Source organism: Artibeus jamaicensis, unplaced genomic scaffold, assembly GCF_021234435.1.
Source record: "Artibeus jamaicensis isolate MK-2021 breed Jamaican fruit bat unplaced genomic scaffold, CSHL_Jam_final contig_463, whole genome shotgun sequence".
NCBI classification, from domain to species: Eukaryota; Metazoa; Chordata; class Mammalia; order Chiroptera; family Phyllostomidae; genus Artibeus; species Artibeus jamaicensis.
In genome coordinates this window covers 2,234,699-2,261,412 of record NW_026521841.1, presented here as the reverse complement: position 1 = coordinate 2,261,412, position 26,714 = coordinate 2,234,699, and the positions used below count along the sequence as shown (strand labels likewise).

Below are 26,714 nucleotides of genomic sequence, written 5' to 3'. Positions count from 1 at the left end.
GGGAGGGAGAAAGAAAGAGAAAAACATCGAGGTGAGAGAAGAGCATGGATCGATTGCTTCTTCTATGCGCCTAGCTTCTTCTATGCCCCATGACCCGGGAATAACCTGCAAACCTGGCATGTGCCCTGACCAGGAATCTACCCAACGACCTTCTCCTGACAGTATGACGCCCAACCAAGTGAACCTCACCATCCAGGGCTAGGCAGCGCCCCTTTAAACCAGCCACTAGCAGCAGTGCCCGGCCAGATCGCTGGTTCTAGGTCCTCACGGTCTGCCATCGCCCTTTTAATCTGGGTCTTGACCAGCCACGCAATTTCCGGGGCGGTGTCACTGCCCATTTAGGAGCAGCGCGTGGGCGGAGCTTAGGGGAGACTTTAGGGGCTGGCCGGCTGGCTACCCGGGTCTTTCTGGGGATTAGCGTGGTGTGTCTTTGCTCCTCAGGCCGCCATTTGTTGGTCACTCGTGGGGGACTGTGCGGTCCTCAGCCTCCCTCGCTGGCCGCTGCGCCGTCGTTCCAGCCCAGGTAAGCGAGCGCAGAGCCTGGCGCCCGCGCCCGCCTTGTCCACGTCCCACTCCCCTCAAAGCCCCGCGGCCCCTGCGCTGGCGCTGGTGGTCTGCGCTCGCGACGGTGCTGCGGCCTCGCCCCGGGACTCTGTAGCTGCCCTCGGCTTCCCTACCTGGCCTGTGAAGAATTAAACCCGCGGAGAGGGGAGGGGTGGCGGCGGCCAATGGGGCTTGGCCGCGGAGTTTCGGGCGAGAAGGTGCGGCGGGAGCGGAGTGCCCCAGGCGAAGCCGGTTAATGTGGCCAAGACCGCCTCACTGGCCCGCGGAGCCTGGTTCCAGGGCAGCCGGGGGCGGGGGTCCCGGGCCTGGTGGGGGCGGGGATGCCCTTCACCTCGGAGTCGGCCCGGCTGGGGAGCTGTGTGGCTGGTCAGATAAAAAACACAACTCGAGTTTGTCAGTGTCTTGTGACAAAAATCCGAGGGCACTTTTGGAAAGAATTTGTGTTTGACTAAAAACTTCAGCTACTTGGAAATTGTGAGGCAGGTATGGTCTTTGGAATGACGGGGTCTGGAGGACCCTGCCCGCACCCGAGGTGGCATTGGGCGAGTTAACGATGGGTTCTTTGGCGTGTAAACATGAATTGTATTTCTCACTATCTTTATGGTTACCAAGTCTCGTGAATTCTAAAGAGTAGGAGACCTAAGTCTTTTAAGCCGTTCGAAATCATTTTAAATTAATACCAAAAACAATTTTTTTAAGATTTAGGGGGGGAAATTACTCATAACTGGATTTGTAACACAACGAGCACGTTGTTGAACCCTGTGTAATACAATGTATTATTTGTGCGTATCATCTGATTGGCAGGGTTTTCTTTTTATAAATAAACTTGGTTAGAAGACGATACGAACATTATAACATTTGTTGAATTATTCTCTTACAGATAAAAATTTCTCTTACAGGAAAGTATTTTGGGATTATGGGGACAAAAGATATTAATATCTTTATGGTACTTGCTGTATATTGGTGTAATTCTTTATTAAACAAATTGCTTACCAAAGATTGTGGCCACCAGTCATGTATGAGAGTCTACACATTTCATAACAAACTTTTGAGTTTTAGATATGTATAAAAAAGCTTAAGTTAGTTTAGGTAGTAATGGCAATTTGTATTTTTATGATTGTAAAGGAAACCCTTGTTAGTTCACTGCCGAAAGAATTAGCAACAACAGACTGAAAACAAGTATTTTTAAAAAAACCTGTAAGACTCTGCCATCCAAAAATTCCACTTTATCATTTGTCAGACAGATTCTTCATTAAGTGCCTAATATGCATATTGTTGTGCTAACTGGGTCATCTTGTTAAACCAGAGTAGGTCCTTGTCCTCGTGTCTTAGTGGGGGAAGTGCCCGCCAAAACAAGTAATTAAACAGGTCGATGTTTAATTACAGTTTCTTTCAGGTTGTAAAGAAAAGGCTGAGGGTACTAAAGGGAGCACCTAATTTAGACTCAGGAGTCAGGAATGCCTCTCTGAGGAAAAGACATTTCAACCAGAAATCTGAAATTAGCCATGTGAAGTAGGAGAGGGTGGGGGAGTGTGAGAGAGGTGGAAAAGCGTTCCAGAGAGATGAAACAGATAAAAATAAAAGTAAGACTCTTGAACTGAGCAGAAAGGGTACTAGAGCAGAGTGAGCATTTGGCAGTGTGCTGCCAAGAAGGGTCAGGCCAGGTGTAGGAAGCCAGAGCAAGGAAAATTATTAAACAGGAATTTGATTTGTGGTTGCAGAAAATCCACTGCTGCAGCATGAATGTAGATAGGGTGGGAAAAGAGTGAATATGGGGACACATTTTTTAACAAAAATTTTGAAACACTTTTTACATGTTTATATATTCTTATAGAAGATTTAACTGCCATCTCAAGACCCTCTCGAGATAACCCCACTTAAGTTTGCATGTCCTTCTAGTCCTTTGGTGTGTATAAGATATAAGTAAATATGTATGTGTGGATTCCACCTCAGTGTGGGATAAAACTATATTCATTTTTCTCTTGATTTCATTTTTCCCTAATAATTTCATTTGTGTCAACTGTATTTTTAAAACAGCTGTGTTGTGTGCTATTGTATGTACCATAATTTAACTACTTGCATGTGGATGGACATATTTAAAGTTTTTTTTTATTTGGATTTTCTTGGTTAATGTTGAGGTTGAACATCTTTTTAATGAATATTTTCATTGCATATTACCTTTTAGAGCTTGTTTCTTCATATGTTGCCCATTTGTTTTTCTGTTGGGTTGTATATCTTAATGATCTGTGATAGCTCTTAAACTGCATGTTAATCCTTCAAAAAATTTTTCTGCAGAAAAATTTTTAAAAGCTCACTTTAATAACTATTTGCTTCCTTCTAGTATTCATTTCTTTCATTTTTAGTCTTTAGTTTGTGATTTATTTCACATAAGTTGCTTTCATATTTTTGTAAAAAGGACTTGTTATGTGTGGAATTGGGTTTCATAGTGCAAAATATATAGTTATAAATTCTAAATCTGAAAGAAGCTGTGTTTTTTCTTAACAGGTTAACTCTGCATAGTGAGTTTTTATTTTCTAGGTGTAGGATAAGTGACAGCCAAAAAACATGTTTGTTTTATAATTCATTTGCTTTCCAGGAAACTCAAAGTTGTGCATTTTGAACAATTTTTTCCTTAAAAAACTTTTATTATGGAAAAGTTCAACATATACAGGAGTAGTCAGAAGAATATAATAAACCCTGTGTACCCATCATCCAGCTTCAACAGTTATGGCCAGTTGTCTGGCCAGTTTGTTGTATCTCTATTTCCAGCTCCCTTTCTTGTATTATTTTAATGCAAATACTAGATATTACATCATTTCTTCTATAAATATATTGGCATGTATTTTGAAGTAATAAAGACTCAAATATAGTCATTCAGATTATTCTAAGAAGATTTATAAAGTTGTATTTCTGTCCAGTGGGAAAATGGAACAGGACATATGAGTGTAATTGTTTCATATTAAATAATGTACTAAACAGTGGTTTGTGGCATAAACATCATGGAAAATGTATCCGTATCTTTTTTACATTTTCCTGAGGACAGTATAACTTTGAAATAACATTCTTAGTAATTAAAAATGTAATATGTAAACCCAGATCAAAACAATATGTATAAATTATGTCTCTACTGTGTATAGAATTCTCATTAACATTAAGGAGGACATATTTTTGGAGGTTAAAAAAAGATAAGCACTTTTTTTTTAACATAGGATAACACCACTGTTTTATCTAAAACAGATAGTAATTTCTTGATTATCATAAACAATTGAGTCAATGGCTTTGCCAGTTTACATAATTACCTAGGAGTACTCATTCTTGTAAAAGGAGTACGTAATGCTCAATTTATAGCTATTGAATTATTTTTAATGTTGGTGTTCATGTTAATGGTTCAGCTTTTATATTTATCACGTTTACAAATGCATCTAATTTAAAGCATCAACGAGTTATGCAAGATTTGTTAATTTTATATAAATAACAAATATTTCTTAAAATTTTTAAATTTTGAAATAATTTCAGACTTATGTAGAACATTAGCAGAGAGATTTATATATCTTTTACCTAGCTTTCCCAAATGATAACATTGGACAACTTCAAAAAAATTTTTTGAATTACGATCTAAAACAGGTCCACACATTGTGATTGTTTGATGTGTATATTAAGTCTCTTTTAATCTGTACTTTCCTGTGTATCTTTTGCTTTTTCCCTTGCTATTTGTTGAATAAGCTGAATTAATTTTTTTAAAATAAATTTATAATGTATGTTTTGTTGTATTTTCATTCAGCTTCTTTTTAGCTGTGGTTTTTGACAATTTCTTATCTCTAAAATGAGGCTTTTCTTGAATGTTGTTATGATGTAGTAGAAAGAAAGAACAAGATTTGAAATCAGAAAATTAGAGTTAGAGCCCCTGTCTCCACTATTTACTAAATAATGGACTACTTGGCCAGTGGTTTAATATTTCTGACTCTTAGTTTATTCATGAAAATAAGACAGTACTTTGAAGAGTTTATTTGAGGACCAAGTAAGAGTATTTACCAAACATTTGTTATATTGGAAATGATGATGAAATGTGCTGGGTGGCTTGCTGTTCAAAGTAGGAATCATTTCCTCAAGGGACTTACAATAAAGGAGATGGGCTTACAAATGAATAATTAAAATCTGATTAATGAAGTAGTAAAATATTTTCAGGGTTCAGACCTAACTTGTCTTTCCAGGAAGATACAGGTGGAGTTGTTGAGTTAATAGGAATAAGGAGAGACTCTCTGACAGAAGTCTGGGATAACAGGCACAGCACAACTTTTCACAGGCAGCTGAAATGAAACTGGATAATAAGATGCAGAGGGAGTGCTGCCTGAAAAAAACCTGGAGAGATGGTGACTGGAGCCAGATGTTACTATGTGAATGCTTTGTAAACTTGAAAGCTATCTAAAATTTTAGTTATTCTAAGCAGTTGAATATATAAATGACAAGTATCATGGTTTTTTCAGTTCACCTAATTATGTAGGAATATCTATGCTTGTAATACGTATATGATAACCTTTAATTTATAGCATTTATTTTTTTAATCTTCAACTGAGAGTGTTTATGGATTTTAGAGTGACAGTGAGGGACAGAGAAACATCAATGTGAGGAACATCCATCAGTTCCCACCCATACTGGGGATCAAACCCATAATCTAGGTATGTGCCCTGACGAGGGACTGAACCCACAACCTTTTTGTATATGGGACAACACTCCAACCAACCGAGCCACCGCCAGAGCTAGGCAGTTTTTTTCCCCCCTCACACAAGGACATTTTTTCATTGCTTTTAGGAAGGGGGGGGAGGGAGGGACTTATTTTTTAGTATGACTGTATTTATTTAAAACTAGCTTTTATTTTTATCAAGTTTATAAGTATATCTAGTTGAACGAGTCATCTAATGGGAAGGCTTCTTTTGAAAATCAGCACTCTCCTGAATTTACTTCCTTCTAGGTCAACCACCATCACATTTTAAATAACATGCTGAGACTTCCGGCCAAGATGGAGGCATAGGCGGAAACACTGTGCCTCCTTGCACAACCAGGTTTAAAGACAACAAAGTTTTAGTAACAAAAACGCAACCAAAACACAGAAAATTTTACTGTTCAGAAGTCTGACAACAACAAACCATTCATCCAGACCGTTAAAAGGGGCAGAGACAGTGGCTGGTGGAGAGGGGTCACACAGTAAAAAGCACTGGTCCAACCCAGGCGTGCAGGCGGTGGTTGGCAGATCCCAGGTGTAGGGTGGCAATGGGTGGACCCACTGAGGGCTCAAGGCAGCTGGCCGACCACGGTCACACATTCACTCTCAGATAAACCAGGTGAAGGAGCAAGCAGTGAGACAGACTGTGAAGGCTAGGGCCCCAGTGATGGGAATTAAAGCCTAAAAGCACCAATTGGAAAAACTTTTGGGGTCCAGGTGCCGGGAGAAGCTCCCGGGCTCACAGAAAGTTTGATAGAGAGACCCACAGGGTCCTGGCACGGGCCCACACACCTGGGAGCCAGCACCAGTGGGGGCCCGGGTTGCTTGAGGGAAACAGCAGAGGGAACCAAAATCTGAGAGAGAGCATAAAAAACAGAGCTGCCCCTCTCTGACCCCACCCCCACATACAGCATCACAACCCAGCCAACTGGGTTGCCCAGCCCTGGTGAACACCTAAGCCTCCACCCCTCACTAGCAACAGGTGCTAACAGACCAAAACATTATGGCTCAAGAAGAACAGCTCAAACCCCAGAGCCAATACTTCAAAGCAACCAAGAGATAGCCGACCTATCAGATGCGCAGTTCAAAACACTAGTGATCAGGATGCTCACAGAACTGGTTGATTTTAGTCACAAATTAGAGGAACAAATGAAGGCTAAACTAATTGAAATGAAGGGAAATGCACAGGAAACCAATAATGATGGAAAGGAAACTGGAACTCAAATCAAAGGAGTGGACCAGAAGGAGGAAAAAAATGACCAAACAAAAGAATGAAGAGACAAGAATTCAAAAAATGAGAAGAGGCTTAAGAACCTCCAGGACATCTTGAAACGTTCCAACCTCTGAATTGTAGGGGTACCAGAAGGGGAAGAGGAACAGCAACAAGTGGAAAACTTATTTGAGCAAATAATAAAAGAGAACTTCCCCCATTCTGGCAGAGGAAATAGACTTCCAGGAAGTCCAGGCAGCTCAGAGAGTCCCAAAGAAGTTGGACCCAAGGAGGAACACACCAAGGCACATCATCATTACATTAGCCAAGATTAAAATGAAGGAGAGGATCCTAGAAGCAGCAAGAGACAAGAGGACAGTCACCTACAAAGGAGTTCCCATCAGACTGTCAGCTGATTTCTCAAGAGAGATCTTACAGGCAAGAAGGGTCTGGAAAGAAGTATTCTAAGTCATGAAATTCAAAGACCTACATCCAACATTGCTCTATCCAGCAAAACTTTCATTTAGAATGGAAGGGCAGATAAAGTGCTTCTCTGATAAGGTTGAATTCAAGAAGTTCATCATCACCAAGCCCTTACTATATGAAATGTTAAAGGGACTTATCTAAGAAAAAGAAGATAGAACATGAATAGTGAAAATACAGCAAACTCACAGTTACTAAAACCACACCTAAAACAAAAGCAAACTAAGAGGACAGCTAGATCAGGAGCAGAACCATAGAAATGGAGATCACATGGAGTGTTAGCAACAGGGGAGTGGGAGGAGGAGAAGGGGGGAGAAGGTGCAGAAAATAAGTAGCACAGACAGTAGGTAGAAAATGGGGGGGGGCAACAATAGTATGGGAAATAGAGAATCTAAAGAACTTGTGACACATGGACATAAACTTAAAGGAGGGAATGATGGGGGAGGGGATGTGCAGGGTGGAGGGGAATGAAGTGGGGGAATGGGACAGTTGTAATGGCATGATCAATAAAATATATTTAAAAAATAACATGCTGTTATTGCTACTACTTCATTTTTAGTTTTAGGAATTATCTATTGAGTTCCTGCTGCATAAGATGATAAATTAGCTCTCCATCCACTCCTGCCTCTATTATCCCCTTCATTCAATTAGTTATGGATATATATGTGTGTGTATATATGTGTAATTATGGTTAAGTCAGAGCTTCGTATTTATAGCATTATATGGTTATAGCTAGGTCAATATTTAGTATTTATAGTATAAACTATTAACTGAGTCATATAGTGTACTGTGATTACTTTCCCTTTTCTTGACAACTTTTTGTTCTCTGGAATGAATAATTGCCTTGTTTTTGTTTGTTGGCATAGTCATATGTGCTTATTTTGAAAATTCAAACATGAGGTTAGCAAAGTAGTTTTTGTGTCATTTCCATTTTGTGTGTTATATTTTTAAAATCTCTAATACCCATTTTAATTATTTGGTTTATCCTTAATGTTCATAACAGAGGTAAGGAACAAAGTAACATTAATTTGATATTATAAAGAATTATTTATATTAAGTAGCAATTTAAAACCTGGAAGTAATAGTAGACTGTTTGATAAAAACTTATATTTGAAATATATGTATTTTAGTTGAAATAGGTGATTATTTTTGTATTTTGTTATGAAAGTTCAGAAGAGAAATGGAACTTCTTAGGATTATTATCAGCAAAGAATAGCTTCTTATATGGTATGTCTCCCTAATGTTTGTGGGGATATATGGTTTTTGTACATATAATTTATTGATTCAAAGACCTGATGAACTTTATAAATGTTTTCCTTTTCCTATCAGATAAGGTCTTCATAAAATAGTCCTCTATGTTTAGAAATACTGTAAGCCATAGTTCTATTTTATGTAGTCTTTAAAAACTTTGAATTGAAGTGGCTGGTTTTAATTATTTTGTTCAAATTTACTTCACTGGGAGCCCGTTTAAATTACATATCTATTAATGTCCACAGGGCTATATTAAATCACATCATTTTTCTAATTGCAAATTCAAGAGTCTTCTGATAGATTTTTCTTTCCCATTTTATAGTGACAAAAATGCTGAGCTTCTTTCGTAGAACACTTGGGCGTCGGTCGATGCGTAAACATGCTGAGAAGGAACGACTCCGAGAAGCTCAGCGAGCTGCCACACACATTCCTGCGGCTGGAGATTCTAAGTCCATCATCACATGTCGGGTGTCTCTTCTAGACGGTACTGATGTTAGCGTAGACTTGCCGGTAAGTAGGTCTTGCCGACGTGAAGAGTATATGAGATCATTTTTTTTCTTATGAGCTTTCTACTTGATAACTTCCTGGGGGAGTAGGTGATAAGGGTTAGTGTGGATCAGGCACTGAAACATACAGGTACATGAATCAGGTAACTTTAGGATCCTGGTATGATAGATTTCTCTGGAATTAGTGGCCATTACCTAAACATTTAAATAATATTTAAGTTATTGATGCAGGTAATCTGTGTGTGCATACTTCACAATGGCAGTACATAGTGCACTCTGATGGATTTCACACAGTAGCTGTCGAACAGTCATTACAGTAGTACAAATCTTTGGCAACCAGAATGATACTTCCATGTATACTGTAAGACTTATTTTTCTGTAGTTTTCTGCAGTTTTCAAAACATTCCTTACCTTCCTCAAAACAAATACTTCCTCCACAGTTTGGCATGCTTGCAGAAATTTTAGTGAAATGAAGTGAGAAAAGGGATTTTCATTATATTCCTCAGCTCTGACTGTCTCTTTGCTCCCATAGTCTTTTGTGGGGGAGGTTTTTCATATACTGCTCTTTATTTCAACACAGGACATTTGTTATTATATTCAGATTTTGGATCGATTTTTTTAAGGTTATAAGTAATCCTAAGTCAGAGTGTGAATCAGTTCAATACATTTGAAAGGCATTAACTACTCTTTACAGGCATTTTTTTTTCTGGCCCACTGTTCCCGGAAGTAGTGCAATAGTGGGTCAATGCGCAGAGTGAAGGAAGCAATTCTATCTCCTAGCTCCAAAAATCCATTTAATATAATATCCTTGGATAGAGGACGAATCAGATATTAAACTGATAAGAACAGATACTACACTTGATCTTAGCTAAAAGGCCTGGAAGTGACTGTTCTTTCCTGTTTTGTTTTTTTTACTAATGCCAAATCTTTCTCTTATCTTTATTCTGCTTAATTAGGTCAAAAGATTTACCTAATTAAGCTGTAAAATGTGTGATTTGATGTGAACATCATTGGATATTTCACGATGTCTTTCTTCCTCACAAACTCTTTTTAGTACACACTTATTTACCCAAAATACAATAAAAATAAGAGTCTTTGTGAGATGTGATATTCTGGTTGCTGCAACATTAGTTGAATAAGCTGTGAAAAGCCATTAACTTACGGAGTAAGAGCTTTAAGGATTTGGATAGTTTATTCAAATGAATGTTGTGATTGTTAAATAATTTAGAATATACTAAGTATGTACCTTATACTTTTTCAAAATAATGCAATATAAAATTAAAGACAGGATTTCTGTGCTTTTGTAAAAGAGGTATTTTTCTTTTAAGGTTTTATTTATTTATTTTTAGGACGGGGGGAGGAGGAGAAAGGGGGGGGAGAAACATCAATGTATGGTTGTCTCTCACATGCCCCCTACTGGTGACCTGACCCACAACCCAGGCAGGTGTTCTGCCTGGGAATCAATCTGGTAACCCTTTGCTTTGCAGGCTGTTGCTCAATCCACTGAGCCGCACCAGCCAGGGCTGAAGAGGTTGTTTTTTAAAAAGATTTTATTTATTTATTTATTTATTTATTTATTTATTTATTTATAAATAAGAGGAAGAGAAATGGTGATGTGCAAGAGGAACATCAATCAGTTGGTTGTCTCTTGCACACCCCCAACCAGGAACCTGGCCCACAATCCAGGTATGTGCCCTGACTGGAAATGGAACCAGCAGCCCTTCAGTTTGCAGTCTGGTGCTTAATCCACTGAGCCACACCATCCAGGGCCAGCATTTCTTAAAGTGTTTTAAAGTCATTACAACAGTTAAGCGAGAGCTTGGTGCTACCACCAGGTAGGAAGAGGGTGCTGGGCTGGATAAAACAAGGTAGAGAGCTAGATTCAGCCCATGGGCCTTGTGTTTGCCACCTTTGTTATAAGGGCTTCTTGAGGGTTTGTCAGATGTTCCAATATATGATGCTTTGTGAGAAAAATTTTCTTATTCATTTCTTATTTGTTAAGTATTTTAATATTTGTATGTATTAGTCTACTAAAATATTAGGTATGTGGTGAAAAGCTTGAGATTGTTGTGTAAGAGACCGGAAAGAAGTTTCTTATTACCTAATGTTTGAAGTATGAAGTCTCAGGATTGTTGATGGAGAGGCTGGTACTAGGAAAGTAGAATTTGTAGGAGCTTTTATAAAAGGCAGTGTATTATGGAGGGAAAACAGCACTAGGTTTTAAAGTAATAGAGTGGATGGCTAGTGACTGGTATAGAATGGTTTCCTATGCTTGGTACGCTCAGGAGGGTATATGTGATTCTTGACCAAAGCTAGAAATGCAAGCTTGCTTCTCATGCAGACAAGTGTAATGAAAAAGCCAAGAATTTTAGATTTGACTCTTTGTGGAACTAGAACAATTGCCTTTTCAGCTTTGTAGGTGAAATCCTAGAGTTAGTAAACTAACTCTAGATAGTTGCATGGATTATAAAATGGGCATTGGCCTGCCAGCTAAACTGCTTTATTACTAAAGGAGAAAAGGCCAGAGGAATATTAATTTCTGACAAGAAAAGGTCTTTCCTTTTTCTGATTTAGTTTCGCAACCAGTCTAGTATGATTTTAAAAGAAGGGCTAGAATTGATTTTGGAAATTAAAGGAAACACATACTCATTTCCTATTAAGATTAGGGTCACTAGTGATTGTTGCTACCCACCATGCAACTAAGATGATTGCCCAGGAAATATTATTAAGGATTATCAGCGATTAGCCCTGGCTGGTTTAGCTCAGTGGATTGAGCACGGGCCTGTGAACCAGAGTATCGCAGTTCGACTCCCAGTCAGGGCACATGCCTGGGTTGCAGGCCAGTTCCCAGCAGGGGGCACATGAGAGGCAACCGTACATTGATATTTCTCTCCCTCTCTCCTTCCCTTCCCCTCTAAAGATGGATAAATAAAATCTTTAAAAAAAAAAAAAGGATTATCAGCGATTAAATAGAATAATTCAAATCTATGGATGTCAAATATATAAGTAGTAATGGTCGTTTTCTTCTTTCTGCTCTCCTTTTGTCTCAAATTTATTGAGAGGAGAGGGATTTATTTAAATAATTTCTTCCTTTCCTTTTCTTTTTTTGAAGAGCTAATACAGTGTTAAGGCCTTTCAGTGAATGATAAAGGCATTAAATGGAAATTTCTATCTGATTTAGAAATTTTCTCTTTGGAAATGCCACAGTAACTCTTTTGATTTTTGAGTTGATTATTGTTTTGTAAATAGCCTGTCTTTCAAAACTTAGTATCTCCTAAGTTTTAAATTAATAGGAAATATTTGATTAACCAGTAGATAATTTTATGTACCGACTTTGTTGATGTATAAAGACTTTGTTCAAGTCTTTATGTAGACCATATATTGTTATACCTTTTAATAAGTGAGAAAGCATCTCATGTGCACAAACTGACGTAACATTGTTAAGATAGCAATATACTCAAAACTGATCTACGAATTCCACATAATCCCCACCAGCATACTAGATGACTTATTTGTAGAAACTGATAGTTGACTTTAAAATTCATATGGCATTGCAAAGGACCAATAATAGCCAAAACAACATTGAAAAAGAACAAAGTAGCCCTGGCTGGTGTGGCTCAGTGGACTGAGTGCCAGCCTGTGAACTGAAGAGTCTCTGGTTTGATTCCCAATCAGGGCACATGCCTGGGTTGTGGGCCAGGTTCCCAGTAGGGGATGTGTGAGAGGCAACCATATATTGATGTTCCCCCCCCCTTTCTCCTTCCCTTCCCCTCTAAATAAACAAATAAATAAATTTTAAAAATGTAGTAGGACTCATACTTCTCAGTTTTAAGATTTACTGTAAGCAATAGTAATCAACATTGGTGTGCTACTGGTATAAGGATGGACACACACAGATCAGTGGAACAGAATAGAGACCCCAGATAAATCCATACAACTGTGATCATTTGATATTTGGCAGGGGTACCAGAACCATTCATGGGGCAAAAATAATTTTTTTCAGCAAGTGATGCTGGGAGAACTGGATAGCCAGATGCAAAAGAATGAAGTTGCAACCTCACCTCATGTACCATATATAAAAATTTACTCAGAATTGAGCAAAGACTTAGACATAAGAGCTAAGAGAATATAATTCTTAGAAGAAAATATAGGAATAAATCTTAATGACCTTGGATGTGGCACCAGTTTCTTAGATATGTCACCAGATACATGAACAATAAAGGAAAAGTAAATTGGACTTTATCAAAATTAAAACTTTTGCACCTCAAGGGATACCATCAAGAAAGTGAAAAGACTCACAAAATAGGGGAAAGTATTTGCATACACTTTATGCTAGTATATAATAGCAAGTGTTGGTGAGATTGTGGAGAAATCTGAACTCTGTTCCCATTTTTTGTCAGGAATATAAAGGAGTGCAGCTGCTTTGGAAAACAGTCTGGCAGTTAGTTCCTCAAGTGTTTTGAGAGATTCTTTTTCGAGAGGTCAGATTTCGGTTAGATTGAGCATTATTAACATTAGGAACCTGCAAGTACCTTGTGTTCACTGTTGGTTGGCCTTCAGATAGCCCCTGTTAAGGGCTCAGTACATACCCTTAAGGAGGTTTTTTATTGTGAGGAGGCAGCTATTCATCCAGTTAGCAGAAGTACATTCTGTGTTATTTCTGAACACATCTGTCACGTTTTAAGAGGCTGGCAAATGATGCTTTGACAGAATAATGATGAGAGTTATTTATTTATTTTTTTAGTTGTGCTTCCTTCTGGTCTTTGAAGCAAATAAAGAATGTTGATGGAATATGAAATTGATTCTAGAACTGTACCTTAGAATTAAGGTAACGAAAGCATCACCATAAGTTTCATATCAGATGAATAAATGCTGCAGGTGATTTCTGTAGCTCTTTCTGTTATAATTCAGAAATATTTTGTGTTCCTTTTAAGGTCATTGCCATTTGCAAAGTTTTATGTAATTAGTATTTGCTGTTTAACTTAGCAATGCTTTGTGACTTAGTTATTATAAGTAAGATTTCAAATCAAGTTTTCCCCACACACATTAAACCTGAATACTTAATTATAAAGAAAAATGACCTTTTAACACTATTGAGTAGGGTACAAGGGTCAAAACAGAAAGATGGAAAAGCATGATTCAGTATCACCCAATTTTTGCACATTTATCAAATGTATTGAGAACAGTGTCTAGGTTTGTGTATAAGTAAAGTGTGCCCAAGAAATAGAGGTGAATTTTGCTTTTAAAATTTGACAGTTAGGTTCCATCTATGATACTGCTCATTTTTTAAAAGGTACAGATGTGTGCCTGTGAAAGCTGTGTTGTTGTTTCCCAAAAAGGAACACTTGGCAAATGCATTTTGAATGTTTGTGTTTCCACAGTTAGGTGACAGTTCCTTGCTGATGCCTGGTGGAAGATACAGCAGATCTCAAATTTGGATAGGGATATGCTGAATAGCAGATCACATCAAATTCTTGAGCATTCAGTCTAGTGAAGGTGTTGTCATGTAAAATAAACAAGTAGTTGAATTAATTATGTGATGGTAATTATTGTTAATAAATTTTAACATTTTTCAAAATTAATAAAATTGTTTTCTTCATCATTTTCAGTAACAACAGCCTGTTTTTTCCCTTCCTTAGTCCACATTTCTCTTTTTAATTAAGTTAATAGATAAATATGTTCAAATATTAAATTGAGTTTCTTTTACTTGCCCATGTAGATTTAAGATTTCATGGTCTTTTGCTGATTTCTCTCCCATTGTTGGACATTTTTGCTCTTGTTCACTTGGCTTTAGCCACTGAACTTGTTGCTCTTGGAGTCAGCCAGATGCTAACCTTGTCCCCCAAGATTAACCCCTGAAGGAAAGATTTTAAAAATCTAAGAAATAAAAAGAATAATTAGCTCCAGGGAGGAGGTGTTGGTGTGTGTGTGCACGCGCGCGTGCACTTGCACGTGCACTGGGAATGGTGCTTGTAGTCGAATGGTGGCTGCGGTAGGTTAGCGGGACTGTAAAGTAGAACTTGGAGGGAGGATTGCCATCTCATCAGGTCTTGATCCTTACCCTTTATTTGCTTGATAATTAGTATCTGGCCCCTAACTGACTGGTGTGATAGCAGTATCTCATATAGTGGGTGCAAGTGTCCTCAAAGATAAATCATGACAGCCTGAAGTATCCTGCCTCTAAAATTTCTCACCTCTAAAATTCTCTTATTCAAATTTTATACCTCTCTTTCATCAAACTCTTAGGAAGTGGTGAATTATAATGAAAGGAATGTCTCCTTCCCAATGCGACTTAACTTTTCCTGTGGGAGTGGGAGTGAATCACTGACCTGAGGAGTTGTTCCAGGAAATGTGATAATGATGAACTTTTTTTTGGTTCTTGGGGCTCTCTCCTCCTCAGGACTTCCTTATATCCCCACTGATTTCTCACTTTAATGAAGCTGATACAGACTTAGATTGAGATTTCTTTTGTTATATGTGATTTACAGAAAGTAACTCATTCCCAGTGACTATGGCCAAAATAAGGAGATAAGTAAGCATAAGCATTTCAAAGTTCAAATGACAAAATACATCAAACAGTATTACAAATAGCACTGGATGCAAAGGCAGATGGAAAAAATGAAAGTCTAAAAAGTTTTCTAAAAGATAAGGACAATATTAGAAATATGAAAGAAGAATGAAAACTTAAAAGGACTCAATAGAAAAATTAAGTATGAAAAGTATGAAGAACACAATCAGTGGGACAAAACTAAAATGAATTAAGGTAAAGTACAAGTCAGTGAGTATGCAGATCATATATAGGGACCGCTCTTGGAGGAAAGAAACTACAGAATTTGGAGGCATAAAAGATAAGTTATGAAATGGAAGATAAGAGTAGAAGTTCTTTTTTCCTTAAGATAAAGAATAAGACAAGGATGCATGCTTTCACCACTTCTGTTTGGCATAGAATTGGAAATTCTAGCCAGAGCAGGTTAGGCAGAAAAAGAAATAATAGGCATCCAGATTCTAAAGGAAAAAATAAAATTATTTCCGTTTGAGATTACATGATCTTAAAAGTAGGATACCCTGAAGATTCCATATACAAAACAAACAAATAAGCTATTAGGGCTGATAAATCTAGCAATATTTCAGGATACAAAATCAACAAAAATCAGTGTACTTCTGTACACTAACTGAACAATTCAAAACTGAAATTAAGAAAATTTATTTCCAACAGCATCAAGGAGAATAAATACTTAGGAATAAATTTAACTGAGGAGGCAAAAAACTTGTATAGTATAGGCATACCTTATTTTATTCTACTTCATTTTATTGCACTTTGCAATAGTGCTATTTTTTACAAATGAAGGTAAGACCCTGCACCAGCAAAAAGAGTATGATTCATTGAAGGCTGAGATGATGGTTAGCATATTTTAGAAATAAAGTGTTTTTTAATTAAGGAATGTACATTTTTAGATAGATATAATGTTATTACACACTTAATAAATAAACACAGTGTAGTGTAAACATAACCTTTATATGCAGTGACAAACCACAAAAATTCATTGACTTGCTTTGTGATATTCAGCTTTAATGTAATGGTCTGGAACCATACCTCTGAGATAGGCCTGTACACTGAAAACGACAAAACATTGATGAGAAAAATGAAAGATTATTTAAATAACTGGAAAGAGGGACTTCCAGCCACGATGGAGGCATAGGCGGAAACACTGTGCCTCCTTGCACAACCAGGTTTAAAGACAACAAAGTTTTAGTAACAAAAACGCAACCAAAACACAGAAAATTTTACTGTTCAGAAGTCTGACAACAACAAACCATTCATCCAGACCGTTAAAAGGGGCAGAGACAGTGGCTGGTGGAGAGGGGTCACACAGTAAAAAGCACTGGTCCAACCCAGGCGTGCAGGCGGTGGTTGGCAGATCCCAGGTGTAGGGTGGCAATGGGTGGACCCACTGGGGGCTCAAGGCAGCTGGCTGACCACAGTCACACATTCATTCTCAGATAAACCAGGTGAAGGAGCAAGCAGTGAGACAGACTGTGAAGGCTAGGGCCCCAGTGATGGGAATTAAAGCCTAAAAGCACCAATTGGAAAAACTTTTGGGGTCCAGGTGCCGGGAGAAGCTCCCGGGCTCACAGAAAGTTTGATAGAGAGACCCACAGGGTCCTGGCACGGGCCCACACACCTGGGAGCCAGCACCAGTGGGGGCCTGGTTTGCTTGAGGGAAGCAGCAGAGGGAACCAAAATCTGAGAGAGAGCATAAAAAACACAGCTGCCCCTCTCTGACCCCACCCCCACATACAGCATCACAACCCAGCCAACTGGGTCGCCCAGCCCTGGTGAACACCTAAGCCTCCACCCCTCACTAGCAACAGGTGCTAACAGACCAAAACATTATGGCTCAAGAAGAACAGCTCAAACCCCAGAGCCAATACTTCTAAGCAACCAAGAGATAGCCAACCTATCAGATGCACAGTTCAAAACACTGGTGATCAGGATGCTCACAGAACTGGTTGATTTTAGTCACAAATTAGAGGAACAAATGAAGGCTAAACTAATTGAAATGAAGGGAAATGCACAGGAAACCAATAGTGATGGAAAGGAAACTGGAACTCAAATCAAAGGAGTGGACCAGAAGGAGGAAAAAAATGACCAAACAAAAGAATGAAGAGACAAGAATTCAAAAAATGAGAAGAGGCTTAAGAACCTCCAGGACATCTTGAAACGTTCCAACCTCCGAATTGTAGGGGTACCAGAAGGGGAAGAGGAACAGCAACAAGTGGAAAACTTATTTGAGCAAATAATAAAAGAGAACTTCCCCATTCTGGCAGAGGAAATAGACTTCCAGGAAATCCAGACAGCTCAGAGAGTCCCAAAGAAGTTGGACCCAAGGAGGAACACACAAAGGCACATCATAATTACATTAGCCAAGATTAAAATGAAGAAGAGAATTCTAGAAGCAGCAAGAGACAAGAGGACAGTCACCTACAAAAGAGTTCCCATCAGACTGTCAGCTGATTTCTCAAGAGAGATCTTACAGGCAAGAAGGGTCTGGAAAAAAGTATTCTAAGTCATGAAATTCAAAGACCTACATCCAACATTGCTCTATCCAGCAAAACTTTCATTTAGAATGGAAGGGCAGATAAAGTGCTTCTCTGATAAGGTTGAATTCAAGAAGTTCATCATCACCAAGCTCTTATTATATGAAATGTTAAAGGGACTTATCTAAGAAAAAGAAGATAGAACATGAATAGTGAAAATACAGCAAACTCACAGTTACTAAAACCACACCTAAAACAAAAGCAAACTAAGAGGACAGCTAGATCAGGAGCAGAACCATAGAAATGGAGATCACATGGAGTGTTAGCAACAGGGGAGTGGGAGAAGGAGAAGGGGGGAGAAGGTACAGAGAATAAGTAGCACAGACAGTAGGTAGAAAATAGGTGGAGGGCAAGAGTAATGTGGGAAATATAGAATCTAAAGAACTTGTGACACATGGACATAAACTAAAGGGGAATGATGGGGGAGGGGATGTGCAGGGTGGAGGGGAATGAAGGGGTGGAAATGGGACAACTGTAATGGCTTAATAAATAAAATATGTTTTTGAAAAAAAAGAAGAAAAAATTAAAAACAAACAAACACCAAACAAAAAATCTTCAGCACTTGCTGGCTTGGTTCAGTGGATTGACCACTTACCAGGTCACTGGTTCAATTCCCAGGCACAGCACATGCCTGGGTTGCTGGTCAGGTACCCAGTTAGGGGTTGTTGAGAGGCAACCAATCGATGTATCTCTGTCACATGGATGTTTCTCTCCCTCTTTCTCCTCCTTTCCTCTCTCTCTAAAAATAAATAAAATCTTTAAAAAAATAAATAAATAGAAATAGAAAAATCTTGAAGTATCAGCACTTAGGTAGAAAACTTTAAAATGACAAAAATAGGAGAAAAATATTTGAGGAAATAATAGCTTGATTTCCCAGAATTAAAAAGAAAGATCTCAGATTAAAAAGACCCAATAGAATACGAAGTAGAGTTAAGGAAAAACCCATACCTGTACACACTGTAGTGAAATATAAGACTCTCAGAGAGAGAGAAAAGTCTAAAGCTTACCCAAGAGAATAAATAATTTCAAAGAACAAGATTCAAATTGACATCACACTTTTCAACAGCAGTATAGACTTTAAGAAGATGATAGAATAATATATTTTGTGTATTGAAGAGGTTATTGAAAGAAAATAACTTTGAGCCTTGAATTTTATCTCCAGCCAACTGTTGTTCAGATAGGCATGATTAACCTATTCTCAAACATAAAAGACTATTAAATATTAAAGATCAGCCATGCAGAGTCCAACATGGTGATCATTGCTGAGGAAGAACTCAGATGAACAGACAAATCTAGCAGACGCTACTAGATGTATAATTTATACATGTAAGACACATAAAGAATAAGTACCAAAGATTGTTGTCTTTAAAAAATTAGGTATAACCAAATAAAAAGAAACAGGAAGTATATTTGTAAAACATGATGACGATTGGGTGGAGAGGAGGCCAGGACACGAGGGCATGGTAAAGTTCTTGTCTTAATAACGAGATAACATTTTCATCAAAAAGAAATAGCCCTGGCCGGCGTGGCTCGATGCCTTGCGTGCTGGCCTGCAAAGCAAAAAAAGGTTGTCAGTTGGATTCTCAGTGAAGGCACATGTCTGGGTTGAGGGCCAGGTTCCCCAGTTGGGGGCAAGTAAGAGACAACTGATCAATGTATCTCTCTCTTGCATATCGATGTTTCTTTTCCTTTCCCTTTGTCTAAAAAGTAAATAAAATCTTTTAAAAAATAATGTAAAAAGAAGTGCAGAAAAAGCAATGGACACATTGAAATAAAGTCAGTTAAAAGGCAGAGATTGATTCAATAAAAAATCCAACTATGTTTATTTGTAAGAAATATCTTAAATCATAATTTAAAATTATATGAGGGGAGGAACATGGATTGGATGTATATGAAAATATTTGAAAATTGAGGATCCTAACAAAACATTTACTTATGGGGGTTATATTTATTGATAGTTACCATATTAGAAATTAAAACTGAAAAATTTTAAAATTTTTATTAATTTAAAAATAGCAATGACATACCGCTTGTATGTTAACATAAGTAACATTTTAATGAAAAATAACTATTGCCTAACCAACAAAGAATTTAGTGAGAGGGGATCATTTATGCACTTTCACAAATCTCTCTAAATGTCTGATTTAAGAAAACAGAGTCTCGCCCTGGCTGGCATGGCCCAGTGGATTGAGCTTGGGCCTGCGAACCGGAGTATCGCAGTTCAATTTCCAGTCAGGGCACATGCCTGGGTTGCAGGCCAGTTCCCAGCAGGGGACGCATGAGAGGCAACCATACATTGATATTTCTCTCCCACTCTTTCTCCTTCCCTTCCCCTCTGTCAAAAAATAAATAAATAAAATACTTTAAAAAAAAAGAAAGAAAACAGAGTCTCTCATCTGCTTCTGCATTCACTCTGTTGCAATATTTGTTGTGATTAAGGTACATGAGAAGAGTCCTAGGGCCTTGTGGATCTTTTGAAACTGGAGAATGCCCAGGGGTCACACTTTGACAACTAATTTTTCTATACGGGTTTCTTTGCTATAGTCCCTCTCCAATTTGGTGGGGTTTTTTTGGGGGGTGCGTGCAGTAATTACAATAGTTTTTCATTTTCCCATATTTCCTCCCACCTTCCTTTTTTTACGTCCTACCTTATTATTCTTTAGTTTTAAATTGATCTTTTAAGTCTTCACTGATAGTTCTAGTCTCTGATTCTCATATTTTCTGAAATTTATTGGCAAATGTAGTTCATTCCACATGATTTATATGTTTACATTTGTGTGTTTGCTGTCTCCAGTTACGTTATAAACTTCCTTTACACAGTATGGACTCTAAAACTTGGCCAGAGGAGGACTTCCGCCAAGATGGAGGTTTAGCTGGATGTGCCTGCCTCCTCACACAACCAAGTTTAGGGACAACTAAATATTAGCATCACAAAACACAACCAGAACACGGAAAACTGAACTTTTCGGAAGTCCGCTAACAACAAATTCTTCAGCCTGACCGGTAAGGGGGCGAAACCAGTGTCCGGTGAGGACTTACAAAGGAGGGCTCGGTCGGACCGGCGCGCGAATCCAGTCACGCGGGTTCCAAACCCAGGATTGGACCTGGTGAGCCGCCGAGCAGCCCACCGGGGGAGCGACACAGTGGGGAGGCGGTGGCCTGGTTGCGCGCGAGTGAGGGAGTGAGCGGTTGAACCAGCCCGGCGGCGGCAGCGGCGGCGGCAGCTGCGGTGGCAGCGGAGGCGGCGCGCCATTTCCCGCTCTGACCACGCCCCCACATACAGCGTCACAACCCAGCGACCTGGGACTCCAAGGCGCCGCTTGTCCCACTTAAAGGGCCAGAACAGACCAAAAATGTCGCAGGCAGAACTCAAAGCCCCAGAGATAAATCTAAATGACGAAGAAATAGCAAAACTCTCAGACGCACAGTTTAAAACACTGGTCATCACCTTTCTCACAGATTTGGTGGATTACAGCCACAAATTAGAGAAACATATGGAGGCTAAATTAAGGGAAATGAATGGAATTCCACAGGAATCCCATAGAGATGAAAAGGAAACTGGGACTCAAATCAATGCAGTGGTCCAGAAGAAAGCAAATAATGGACAAGCAGAAAAGAGTCAAGGAGCAAGAATTCAAAGAAATGAGGAGAGTCTTAGGAACCTCCAGGACATCTTTAAACGCTCCAATATCCGAATTATAGGGGTACCAGAAGGGGGAAAGACACAACCACCAGTGGAAAAACTATTTGAACAAATAATAAAAGAAAATTTCCCCAATCTGGCAAAGGAAATAGACTTCCAAGAAATCCAAGAAGCCCAGAGAGTACCAAAAAAGTTGGACTCAAGAAGAAACACACCAAGGCATATTATAATTACATTAGCCAAAATTAAAATGAAGGAAAGAATCCTGGAAGCAGCAAGAGCTAAGGGGACAATCACCTACAAAGGAGTCCCCATCAGGCTGTCAGCAGATTTCTCAAAAGAGACCTTACAGGCAAGAAGGGGCTGGAAAGAAATATTCCAAGTCATGAAATCTAAAAACCTACAACCAAGATTGCTCTACCCAGCAAAACTTTCATTTAGAACGGAAGGACAGATAAGGTGCTTCTCAGATAAGACCAAATTCAAGGAGTTCATCATCACCAAGCCCTTATTATATGAAATGTTAAAGGGACTTATCTAAGAAAAAGAAGATAAAGAAACATGAACAGTGAAAGGACAACAAACCCACAGTTATTAACAACCACACCTAAAACGAAAGCAAACTAAAAGGACAGCTAGAGCAGGAGTGGAAACATAGAAATGAAGATCTCAAGGAGGGTTAGCAACAGGGGAATGGGAGGAGGAGATGGGGGGAGAAGGTACAGAAAACAGGTAGCATAGACAGTAGATAGAAAATAGATGGGGGGCGAGAATAGTTTGGGAAATATAGAACCTAAAGGACTTGAGACGCATGGACATAAACTAAAGGGGGGTAATGGAGGGGTTGGGGGGGGGTAGGGTGGAGGGAAATGGAGGGGGGAATAGAACAACTGTAACAGCATAATCAATTCAAAAAAATAAATAAATTTAATTTAAAAAAAAAAAAAAAAAAAACTTGGCCAGACAAAACAAGAATTTTTCTTTCCATAGTGTTAGGTACAAAGTAATATTCGTTGGTTGATAGGAAGTAATATTTTCCAGGAAAACACATAGAGATCACAGATTCTCTTTTGGCCTTAAATAGTTTAGTGGAAAAGTATTACTACCTGGTAATACTTTTGGTGTTACAGGTAATGTTTTTTTTAAGATATGTTTTTAAAAATACTTTTTATTGATTATGCTATTACAGTTATCCAATTTTTCCCCCTTTGTCACCCTCTGCCCTGTACTCCCCTCCCTTTTAATAATCTCCTTCCTACCACTGTAAAGAGATCTTATATAAGTAAAGCCATCTTCAATACAGGCTTGTTCACCTTGCAAGCCACATACTGATTCATTTATTTTCTTGCCATTTCAGAGGAAAGCCAAAGGTCAAGAGCTGTTTGATCAGATTACATACCACTTGGATCTCATTGAAAGTGACTATTTTGGACTGAGATTTATGGATTCTGCACAAGTAGCAGTGAGTAGCTGGTTTTTTGGAGGTTAATATGGGGGCAGAAATGGAAAATTTCAAATGACATGCTAAGTGCTACAAGGTTACATACTCTAAATTTGTTTAAAAGGCTTCATATTCGTAATGTGTTCTTTCTTTCCTGTGGTTTTGCTGTTAAAGTCAGAAGTGTTGACTCCTTGCTTCAGAATAACATGATTTGCTTGTTTAAAAAAAAAGGTCTACTCCTAACACAAACTATTAGAGCATGCCTTTTGTGGATGAGGCTTGGAAATCTTTTTTTAATAACCAGTGGGTTGGTTTGTGGTCATATAGACTTTGAGAAGCACTCCGTAGTGGAAAGAATGGCAAACTTTTATAGGTAAGTGACAGAAGTTTCTAACTTGCAAATTAAGGTGAGTAAATTAGCATATTCTTCCCTGAGATTTCTTCCAGATCTATGATTCTGGATAAATAGATGTTCTTCGATGTGTGCATTTCAGATGAGAGAACAGCATGTGTAGTACGGTAGGAAGTTGGAGGCTTTCAAAAAATTGAGTGTTGCATAATACTAGGATTTAACTTGAGGATATTTAAACAAAGGAGTAGGTAAGATTGGACAGTGAATTAGTGCTGATCATCATCTAAATCGAATACCAAAAGTGTTGAATAAAGTAATACACCACAGTACAGTATCAGTCACTAACGGACCACATAAATGACAGCAGTTCCATAAGATTATAATGGAACTGAACAGTTCCTATCTTCTGGTCATGTAGTAGTTCAGTGTTAAGCTGTTTTAAATAAATTTGGTGTAGCCTAAGTGTATAGTGTTTATAAAGTCTATAGTACTGTACCGTAATATCTTAGACCTTCACATTCACTCACCACTGCCTCACCGACTCACCTAGAGCAACTTCTAGTCCTGCAAGCCCCATTCATGGTAAGTGCTACAGGTGTAGCCATTTGTTCTCTTTTATGGCATGCTTTTACTGTACTTTTTATATGTTCGGATATGTTTCGATACACAAATACCATTTTTATTACAGTTGTCATGCACTGTAGCTCATTGAAAATGGTGAATTTCAAGAATACTAATTGACATAGAGTGATATAAACAGTGGAAAGAAACAGTATAATTAAAGTTTCTATTTTAAAAAATCTGGATATACGCACACACACATACATGGAAAAAAGTTGCAGAGCTATTTCCCAGTTTTAGAGTTCTGATCTCTGGGTGAATTTTGTATAGCAGGTGTTTCCTTTCTTTTCCTTTTTAATGTTTTTTCTCTTTTACTAGACTAAATGCACTAAGGGCAGGGAATGAGTCTTACTTCAGTTGCCCAGCCTATGGTAGGCACACAAAACATTTACTGAATTTAGTTCTGGTCTGCTACTTAGTTTGATAAAGGCTTGGTTGACTGTTTAGTTTAATATCATTCAACTCTCACCTGTAGAATAAGGGATTAAATTTAGTCTTCCAGTCAGATGAAAAAATGAGTTACTTTAGGGGTAGACAGTTAATTCATAGTGTGTTGTTTCTTGGGGGTTGAAGAGGAAAAGAGGTAGAAATATGCCAATGTTAGGTTTCAGGTACTTAAAATATTTAAGTAATTGTGGAAAGAAATAGACATAGAATCATTGCTAAGTTGTATTATGCGCTCTTTGCCAATACCAGCAATCATTGAATTACCAGATCCTAAAATGATTATTTCCCCTTTTATTTGATATAGTGCTTTTCTTGCTTTAATCTCTACTCTTTTTTTTTAAGAGGAAGCAATATTTTTTAAATTTTATTTATTTACTTCTAGAGGGAGGGGAAGGGAAGGGAAAAGAGAGAGAGAGAAACATCATTGTGTGGTTGCCTCTTGCATGCTCCCAACTGGGGACCTGGCCCACAACTGAGGCTTGTGTCCTGACTGGGAATCAAACCAGCGACCCTTTGGTTTGCATTCTGTGTTCAGTCCACTGAGCTACACCAGCCAGAGCTAACCTCTACTCTTTTTAGTTTTATTTACCCTTTTTAATACCCAAGACTATAGTCATTAAGATTAAACTTATAGACTTACTTATTTTCTATTTTTGCTGTCACTAAAAATACTCTAAACCAGTGATTTTCAACTGTTTTCATCTCATGGCACACATAAACTAATTACTAACAGTCTGTGACATATCAAAAACTATACTGTATTATATTTTTACCAGATCTGACATGGATGAATTTTAATTCATTCACACTAGACAGCCTTTGTTATGTCAGCTGTTACATTTTGTTTGATAATCTAAGGGAAAAGAGCTCAGTGTCCCTGACTAAAAAAATATTCAGGTATTGCATGTCTTAAAAATTTTTGTGGCATACTGGCTGAAAATCGCTGCTCTAAACTGTGAGTTAAGCTGAAAGAACAATAATTGGTAGATGAAAACTATTAAAAACATTCTCGATACCATTTTAAATATTCTGAAAGTACTAACTCACTTGATTCCATAACAGTCTTACTTATGATATTAAGCGAACAGAGAGAAGACTTTTCAGTTATTTGTTGTGTGGCCAGATTTAACCCCAGAATGAAGCAAAATTGAAACTTTATAAAATACTTTAATTTATTGGTGAAGATAGGGACATGATAGGTCCAGTGGATTTCCCAACCAGTATCATCTGTGTAAACTATGTTAAGCCAATTATTTCCATATTTCTTTGTCATATTTGCTGGGTTGACAGAATTATAGATAATACCAGCAGGATTATCTAAAGGGGGCGATGCAGGATAAGAAAATGACCAAGGAATTAACAGGCTACAGTTTTACCTTGAGCATATGGAGTGTCCATATATGTAAAACTAGTTAGTGTGTTAAAGTTTTATTTATTGGCCATTTTAAATCAGTCCAACATATGTATGACTAGAATTATGCATTTATTGTAGAGGTAACCAAAATTAGTAAATTGATGAGTCCATAGTTTACTTTTCTTCCTTGTATTACATAATTTGAGTTTGCTCTGATTAATATGTATGTAATCATATACATGATTTTTTGCTATTTTTAAAGTTATTTACCTTTGCTTATAATAGCCTATTTTATGTGAACATGTGACTGTGTTCATATTTAATTTTATAATTGAAACAATCTGATATTTACAGCAAATCTGATATTTACAGCAAAGTTGCATACACTCTCAATATTTTTCTGGAACCATCTAAGAGACAGGTGAAGTAAGATGTGTTAACACCCCTGAATTCTTCAGTGTCTGTTTCCCACAAACAAGCATATTTTCTTGTATAACTCAGTACAACCATCAAAACTAGGAAGCTAATTTAACATTGTGATATTACTGCCATCTCTTCAAGTTAGAGCAATTGGTCCTTGAGTGTTCTTCATAGCCATAGGGTCCAGTTCAGAGTCACACTTTACATTCAGTTGGCATGTCTTTTTATTGGTCTTTAAACTAGAATATCACAGTTTCTCAGTCTCTCCTTGACTTTCATGACTGTTACACTTTCGAAGATATAGGCCAGTTATTTTGGAGGCTGTCGCTCAATTTGGGTTTGTCTGCTGTTTCCTTGTAAAGTAGGTTAATCTTAGATAACTTTGGCAGACATAACAGAGAAGTGATCCTGTGTTCTCATTCCATCCTGTCACGTGACATTTAATTTCACTTTTTCCCCTTACTGGTGATATTACCTAATTCTGACCCCTTGATTAAGGTGGTATCTGACAGGTTCTCTCTGTTATAAAGTTATTTTAGTCTTTGTAATTAATTTTTTTTGTGTGGACAGTTACTTACTGTTTCTCATCAAACTTTATTTATT

General features: G+C 38.0%; 1 protein-coding gene and 1 non-coding gene across 2 annotated transcripts in view; one reads left to right on the top strand and one right to left on the bottom strand.

Annotated features, from left to right (window-relative positions):
• The first annotated feature begins 361 nt into the window (after window positions 1–361).
• The window catches only part of EPB41L5 (erythrocyte membrane protein band 4.1 like 5), a 177,296-nt gene continuing 150,943 nt past the window's right edge, over window positions 362–26,714 (top strand). The window contains exons 1-3 of the mRNA XM_037146265.2: window positions 362–523; window positions 8,551–8,738; window positions 22,834–22,938. Of these exons, the coding sequence (XP_037002160.2) occupies window positions 8,559–8,738; window positions 22,834–22,938 (285 nt within the window). The 5' untranslated portion in view covers window positions 362–523; window positions 8,551–8,558. The remainder of the gene's footprint in view (window positions 524–8,550; window positions 8,739–22,833; window positions 22,939–26,714) is intronic.
• LOC119050256 (U2 spliceosomal RNA) lies at window positions 9,439–9,622 on the bottom strand. The gene has a single exon (XR_005082716.2). It is a non-coding gene; the product is annotated as a U2 spliceosomal RNA (small nuclear RNA).